At 36.0% G+C, this 8,239-nt stretch overlaps 1 protein-coding gene across 1 annotated transcript; it reads right to left on the bottom strand.

The window, feature by feature from the left end:
* Positions 1-3,877: 3,877 nt before the first annotated feature.
* Cbr-cyk-7 lies at positions 3,878-7,808 on the bottom strand (the record flags this gene model as incomplete). The annotated part of the gene is made up of 6 exons (XM_045244517.1): positions 3,878-4,043; positions 5,178-5,335; positions 6,217-6,294; positions 6,870-6,997; positions 7,397-7,617; positions 7,654-7,808. The coding sequence occupies 6 exons, from the start codon at positions 7,806-7,808 to the stop codon at positions 3,878-3,880; spliced, it is 906 nt and encodes a 301-aa protein (XP_045091453.1).
* Between the last annotated feature and the right edge of the window lie 431 nt (positions 7,809-8,239).

The raw sequence follows: 8,239 nt of genomic DNA, 5'->3' as shown, positions 1-8,239 counted from the left end.
TTTGATTTTGAGTTATGCGCCTTTAAAGAAAAAGGGGGCGCTTGCACCGTTCTCACACCGGTGCGCACGGGTTAAAGGCGCATAACTCAAAAACTAGGACAGCTAGCTAAAATATTTAAATTGTTAACATGTTTAAAATTTTACGCTCTATATTTTCCTAGTTAACAACTTTTTTATTCTCTTACAGGAACCAAGATAGCCTCTGCCAAAGTTGATACCCCCGGAAATGCCTTCAAACTCCTCGCCCCCATTAGACTCGTTAACAACCAATATTACAATCGGAAGAAGGATAGGAAAAAGAAGAGGAAAATGCAAATGAGCTCGTCTTCTTGCTCCGATTGTTGTATGTGTGTTTGTGTCTCGAAAGAATCATTGACATGGCCATAAAAATTGGAAAGATTTACGAGTCGAAAGGAAGAGAAGGAAGACACCCCTCTATCGGACCCCTCGGATTCTAATACACATGTGTTTCTAGTTGAGAAACTCCTTTAGATTGGGCTCAAAGGATTCTGAATTGTTCAGAATCTCTATTTTGAAGCTTCTAGAAGCGTCTGAAACATTCTGAGTAGTTCAGAACGATCTAGAATTGTCTAGAAGGTTTTGAGAACCTTCGGGATGATTCAGAATTGTCTTGAACGCTCCTAGAATCTTCTAAAAGCGTTTGGGGCCTGCGTGCTAGACGCCTGTAGAAGATTTAAAACTCTTTTAATAGGTTCTAGATGCTTATGGAAGATTTCTAGGGGCTTCTAAAGAGGCTCTCAAACTAACTGGAATAGGTTTAAAACTTTCTAGAAGGTTTCAGGAGCGTCTAACAGCTTTTTGAGTCTTCTAGAAGGTTCTAAACGCTTTCTGAAGTTATTGAGAATCTTCGGATAGCTTCAGAATTGTCTAGAAAGGTTTAGAAGGTGTCGAAAAGCGTCTAGAACATTTTGGCTCGTTTTAGAAAGGTCCAGAAGCGTTTGAAGCTTTCTAGAAGATTTCAATCAACTACGATTTTTTTAGAAGTGTCTAGAAAGTTCTTCAAATTGGTTTCGCAATAATTTTAACTTTCAAGAAGCTCTGGAACTTTGAAAACCCTTTAAAAATTCTAAAATTTCATGAAAATCTGAAACTTTCGAAATTCAGGACTTCAGAATGAAGCGTTATGCCTTCAAAACCGTCAGAATTCAAAGTGAAGAAGTTCTAGAACTTTCTAAACGTGCTTGGATGGTCCAGACGCTCCTAGAGGCTTCCAACGTCTTCTAGAAGCGTCTAAAAGAGTTTGACTGCTTCTAGAACCTTCTAGTAGCATTTTGGACGGTTATGGAGATTCTCAAAGATTCAAGACACCTCTAAAACGTTCTATAGGCTTCTAGAATAGTTGAAAAGCTTCTAGAATCTTCTAATTGCATCTAAATCCCTCAACAAACTTTGGAAGCCCTTCTAGAAGATTCTGAAGCTATCAGAAGTGTAGAGAAACTCGCACAAGCACCTAAACCTAAAAGCTTCTCGACAATTCTAGAATCTTTAAAAAACATTTCGAAGCTTCTAGAAATCTCTATCGTCTGGAATCTTCTAGAATAGCTCAGAAGTTTCTAGAAACTTTCAATTAATTTGAGAAACGTTTAGAAGATATTTAAAGCATTCAAAACCTTCTAGAAGTTTCTAAATAACTTTGGGATCTTCTGGAATCAAAAGTTCTGAGACTTCTAGAAGCGTCTAGAACCTCCTAAAGCCTTTTAAGACTTCTAGAATCTTGTAGAATCCTTCAAAAAATAGTTCAATTCAACATTTGGACCCCATTCATTGCCCCCACCTGTTACCCAACCTACCCAATTCAAATAAAACCCTACTACTCGCGAATCCAATAAAAATTGTCATCGGAAGATAAAAAATGGGGAAAAGTCCCATAAAAATAAATCGGAGACAAAAAATGAGAGAGGGCCAGAAACAATAATGTTAGTCTTTCTTTCCTCCGTCCGATCTCATTCATCTCAAAGCACCCACTCCATTAGCGCCCATTTTTATGGGGGCGTGGCGCCAAGGGGATTACTGTAGCTGTTGTTTCGGCCACTGGTTCTCTTCTCTGCGTCTCTTGGGAGCGAACACTCTCTAAGTGAGAGGTTCTCTCTCTCTCTCTCTCTCTCTCTCTCTCTCTCTCTCTCTCTCTCTCGTTATCTTTGAATTAAATCCATAGGAATTAGAATAACAGGAGATTCTGGGGTCTAGTTTCTAGGATCTTAAAGGGACATACAGTACCTTTTAAAATTTGAACTGTGTTTTTTTGGAATCAACGGGTTTAAAGGAATATACCGCATAGGAGAAATTTAAGAAAAATTCGAAATTTTATCAACAATTTTTTTTTTTGATTTTTAGCATAACATCAACTTTGAGCTCAATTGTCTCGGCTCCTATACCAGGTATCGAAATTTTGTCAACTGATAAAATATTGCTGATATCATGATAAATATTTTATCAGTTGACAACTTTTTGATATCTGTTATACGAACCGAGATAATTGAGCTCAAAGTGGGCAATAGAATTTTCAAAAAAATTGTGTTTTGAAAATCCTATTACCCCTTTTTGAGCTGAATTATCTTAGCTCCTGCGAGATATCAAGAAATGGTCAACTGATAAAATGTTTTTCATAATATCAGTAATATTTTATCAGTTGACAATTTTTCGATATCTTTCACAGGAATCAAAATAATTGAGCTCAAAGTTGGCTGGGTGTTGGGTGTGCTCCAACCAGAGGACATACAGTTTTTTTTCGAAATTTTGAACTTTTCTGAAAATTTTGAAGTTTCAAAACTTCAATTTACATGTTCCATATCTACAAAAATATCCGAATTTTATAGAAATTTTGGTTTGAATTTTGAGGAAATTCGAATTTTTGAAAAATTCCAAAAAAAGTTTTTTTCAAGAATTTTCGAATTATTTTCTATTTTTCAGAATTTTTGTATCATTTATTTGCGTTTACAAAAATCAAATTCCCGCAAAATTTTTGGAAAAATCAAAAAATTCGATTTTTTTGTAATATTTTTAAATTTCCTTTTTTTTCAATTCTTCGCTAATTTTCCCATTTTTTAGCTCATTTTTCCCTTTTTTAACCCTTCAATTTCCATTTTTTGAAATTCAAATCTTTCAACAAAATTCAAATTCCCGCTCAAAATCTCCCAAAATTTTCTGGTCCATAAATTTGAACCCGAAATCGCTGTCAACCGATTTCCATGTCAATCCTGTCAGTTGATCTTTCCCCTCCTTCTGCCACTGCTTCTCCAAAATGCCACGTCAAAAAATGAAATATTATTTTCCACGCTCTCTCGTCTCTCTGTGCCGCCCATATTTCATCGTGCACGGAATCCCAAGGAGCAAGCACATGGAACCAAAAATTTCAAAGAATTTTTTTCCTCTTTTTTCACCAGAGGGACTTGTTGGCGCCTGTTCTACAGTAACCCTCAAATTCCTTATCTCAGAATCTCAAAACTACAGTAACCCTCATAAGACATAGACCACCCGGGGAAGAGGAAACGACGGGGACAGGAGACAGAAAAAAAGGGAAATTTGAGAATTATAGCCATTCAGACCTAATAAGAGAAAAAAAAAGGAAATTTCAAAAAAAAAAAGAAGATTCTCAAGGCCAAAAAAATTCCAAAAAAACCGCAAAAAACTGCAAAAAAAATTTTCATCTGATTTTTGAAAAAATCAATGATCAGGCAGCAACAAGGGATTATTATATTAGAAATCAGCAAAAAAAATCGATTGATCGATTTTTTGGGGAAAAAAATGAGGAGACAATAAAAACGAGAGGAATAAAACGATGAGAGATGATTTTCAGGCGATTTTCAGGCGATTTTCAGATGATTCCCACGTGGAATGTGATGTAGATTGTCTTCTTCTAATCTTGAATATTGGCTGGTGGAAGAATCGATTGGTCATCTGGATGAGTACGGCGATGACGACGACGCAACATCGAAGTGGCCCATTGACTGGAAAAATAGATTTTAATAAAAAATTGAAAAAAAAATAAAAATTTTAAAAATCGCTCTGAAAGTCGCCGATTTCTGAAAACTTCTAGAAGATTCTAGAAATTTTTATTATCCGAATTTTTGATTTTTTTTTTGAATAGCACAGTAGAATAAAGGTCCCGCAACGAAAACTACAGTATTCTGAAAGTTCTAGATCTTTCTAGAGTCTAGAATCTAGACGATTTTCAATAAGCGATTTTCGAGATTTTGCATTTTTTAAAAAATGTGAATTTCGAATGATTTTTTCGAGGTTTTTCAAAACGGATTTTGGGAAAATTCGAATATTTCTGGGTTACGGTAGTTTCCGTTTTGGGACCTTCATCAAATTCGTTGATGTTTCTGAACACTTCAAACTAAAAAAAATCCAAAAATCGCATTAAAATCCGTCCATTTTCTGGAAATTCCTTGAAAATACTCAACTTTTTTGACATTTTTCTGAAAATTCGAATATCCGCCAAAATCGAAAAATTCTCGGCAAAAATTAAGAATCTTCTAAGATTTTGTTAATTTTTTAAATTTAAAAAGTTTTTAAAAATTCCTTTTAATGTGATTTTCAGTCCATTCTCTCAAAATCGTCAAAATTCAGATTTTCCAGATTCTAGCCAGACATTTCGTCATTTTTTTGAAAATTTGAGTTTTTCGATTTTTGACGCAATTTCTCTAATATCGTCAAAAAACTATAAAAATCAAAATTTTATGAATTTTCAGATTACTGTATTCATCAAAAATTAGGAAAGACTTTTGGTTTTCTGATGCGATGGTTTTCTGATTTTTTCCAGATTTCAAAAAACAATAAATTTCGAACAATATTTTATAATCTCAATCTTTGCCTAGGGTCCACAGATGCCGTTTTATTAGAGGAAATCGTTTCGAAAATTCAGAAAATACTCGGAAAAGTCAATTTTCTCAGAAAAAAAAATAAGCATCCCAAAAATCCAATTCTTCCAATCTATCCGTGTTTCAAAATGCTGGATTTCTCAAAAAGTGCCGATTTGTGAGGATTTAAATTTTTTCCAAATTCTGAAACCATGATTTTCACTACTTTTCAGCTTTTTGTTTTTTTAAACTTATAATTCATAAGATCCTTCGAATTTCAAGATTTTTCAGGGTTTTCCAGGTCATTTTTCAAATTTTCAGTAACCTTTTTTTTCCCAAAAATTCAAGACGTACGTGAAGCAACATCCAACCGGTGGCGAGTCTTCTCCATCGCCAGCGGCCATGTATCTCGCCGATTTCTTATCTTTCGTTCTCTGCAACTTTTGAGCGTAGACCTCTGCGACGACGTCGCCTGGCATCTCAGCAAAGTGTAGACGAGACAGTTCGTCCTCCTGGAACAAAACAGGGAATTTTCGCCTATTTTTATGGGGGTTAAAAAGAAAATTTGAAAGCCAAAAAAACGGACTTTCTAGGCCTTTTTTGAATTTTGGGCACTTTTTTACCCTTGAAAATTGCTAGTTTTTTGCGCTAAAAACAAAGTTTGGAAGCTTAAAAAGTAGAATTTGGGATATGACTTTCAAATTTTGACCTCAATAAGTCAACAATTGTGTTCAAAATAATCTTGTTACTCTGAAAAACGCTACTTTTCAAGCTAAAATCTCAAAATAGGGATATCCATACTACTGTCTTGGGATGAACATTTTGTCAGCTGACTGAGTCGAAAAATTCAATTTTCAACCCATAAAATTCAAAAAAATCGATCCAGAGCTAAAGATTGTTGAGCCGAAAACCCTGCTTTTAGATTAAAATAGGCCGATTTTTACCAATTTTGGACAATAGGAACAGCTAGAATCTCGGTCAGAAACCCAGATTTCCACAAAATTCTTTCAATTTTAGCCAGGAAATTGAGAAAATCGATGATTAAACTGTGATTTTAAGCTCAAATCCGTGAGATTGAATCTAACGGATTTTCAGCGTTTTCAGTCCGAACTCGATTGATTTTCATCAATTTTCGAAGATGGAAAACTCTAGGATCTCGTCAAAATTCTAATTTTTAGACAAAAATTTCGAGAAAATCGCTCTATAATTGGGATTTTTGAGCTGAAAATTAAGAGATTGGATAATTTGGGTCTGGAGAATTTCAGACGTTTTCAGACCGAAATTTACCAATTTCCACCGAATTTTTAAGTCAAAAATATTAAATTTTCAAGATCTTCAAGCAGTTTGTCTGTCGTCATTTCCACAAGTCCAGATGTCCTCATCGATTTCTTACCTTTATTCCAGCCAACTTGTCGACGAGCACCGACATTGTCGAGCTGTTCGGATCGCATTGAGACATGGCACATGTCACCTGAAACGGTTTAAACTATGAAAATATGGGACAATCTGAACGGAAATTGGGAGAAATTTATTTGATTTTGAGACGAAAAATCATAGAAAACCCGTCTATTTTCTCATAAAAATAATTTCAAGAATGCCAAAAATTTAGCAATTTCGAAGCTTTGCAGGGTAAAATTAGCATTTTCAGATCGGCATAGAAATGTGATTTTTGAGCTGAAACAGTTGAAATACTTAAATTTTGACCAATTTCAGACTGAAAACTCTGTAAATTCACTAGATCGAAATTCAGAATTTTTAGCTCAAAAAGAACAATTTTTTGACCGGTTTTTAGCCAGAAAATTCCAAGAAAAGAAATGTAGTTTTGAGCTGAAAACTCTGAAATTCAAACTGCTGAATTTTCAGAGTGTCCAGGCCAAAATTGGCCAATTTCAATCGTTTTTTCATCAAAAACCCAAATTCTCAGGATAGTGCCATTTTTGACTAGACATTTTGAGAAAAATCGGTCAATAACGGTTCCAGACCAAAATTAGGAGATTTTAACCGAATTTTCCATGTGGAACCCTTCAAAGCCCCTCGAAATTGTACCTGAAACAGTTTGGTCTTGTCACGACTGAGAGTCGTCGCGTTCAACGCGATGAAGTTCTCGCAGCGCGCCTGAACCGGACGCATCTCGAAGCGATTGGCGAATGTGAGCACCAGCGACACGTTTTTCACTGAAAAATTAGGATTTTTCAGAAAATTTGACTTAAAACGAGGGTTTTTTGGGCTTGAAATGCGATTTTTCCAGAAAATTTGGGCCAAAAATCAATATTTCCAGCTAGAAAATCGATATTTTGTTACATAGTCTGAACATTTGCTCAAAATCGATATTGCAGCGTTCCAGACTGATTTTTCGTTGAAAAAATCGATTTTTTACCATAAAGTAGCTCAAAAATCAATATTTTTAGCTCGAAATCAATTTTTACAGAATATTTGGGCCAAAAATCGATATTTTCAGCTGGAAATCGATTTTTCGGAATTTAGGCATAAAATTGACTTGAAAATCGATTTTTAAGGTTTTTCAGAATTTTAACTCAATCGATTTTTTCCAGCTTCCAATGCCCATTTCACACCTGTAAGCGGCTTTCTCATTGGGCAGAACGTAATACATCTGAGGAGCTCTAGAACCTCTTCTGGGGTGGCCTGCTCGATGACGTATCGCTTGGAGTTTGGTTTTCGGACAAAGAGCTCCTCGGCGAAGTATGGTGAGAGCTCGGCGAGCCAGCCGGCGTTTACGAAGCTGAAAAAATTCGAAAAATTCGGAAAAAATTCAAAAACAAATTTTTTAAAATCACTCAAATATCGAAATTTTTATCTTTTTTACACATACAAAGACCGATTTCCGGCGGAAATCTCAAAAGTGCGCCACGGCGTCGGCTGGGAGAAGTCGTCGTAGCTCGATCTCGCGATCACCACATCTTCCGACGCATCGCGATTCGTCATGTCGAGAAGTCGATGCCACCGCGCCGACAGATTGTCTGACATCTTTTTATTGAAATTTAATGAAAAATTTGTGAGAAAATGGGCGAAAAGTTGGCAAAAATCGGTGGAAAATGAGCTAAAAACGCAAAACGCGCCAACTCACTCGACATGCGCCAAGCATTTCTCGGTATGGGTCAGTGACCGTTATCACTCGAATTCGCGGGAAGTCGAATTTTCAAATTATTGAATTAAAAAATCTGTAAACAATTTATCTGTAAATTGCGGAATTCCGAGAATTTTTTGCACAGCATTTTACACGGCTGTCACTAGGGGAGAAAGGGGGGGGGGGGAAGGTGTTAATTGGCATTTACTTGTCACCTCAATTGAGGCGCCCGTGGCCTGGTCCCTTTGAAGTTTCGCCGACTCTTGGGGTATACGGTAGTTAGTGGAAGTTCGAAGAGATATCCTAGCGAGATAACCTACACCACTTCTCA

The sequence above is a fragment of the Caenorhabditis briggsae genome (genome assembly GCF_000004555.2).
Source record: "Caenorhabditis briggsae complete genome, chrIII, whole genome shotgun sequence".
NCBI classification, from domain to species: Eukaryota; Metazoa; Nematoda; class Chromadorea; order Rhabditida; family Rhabditidae; genus Caenorhabditis; species Caenorhabditis briggsae.
The sequence above is the reverse complement of the archived record's forward strand: the minus strand, read 5'-3'. Positions and strand labels throughout refer to the sequence as shown.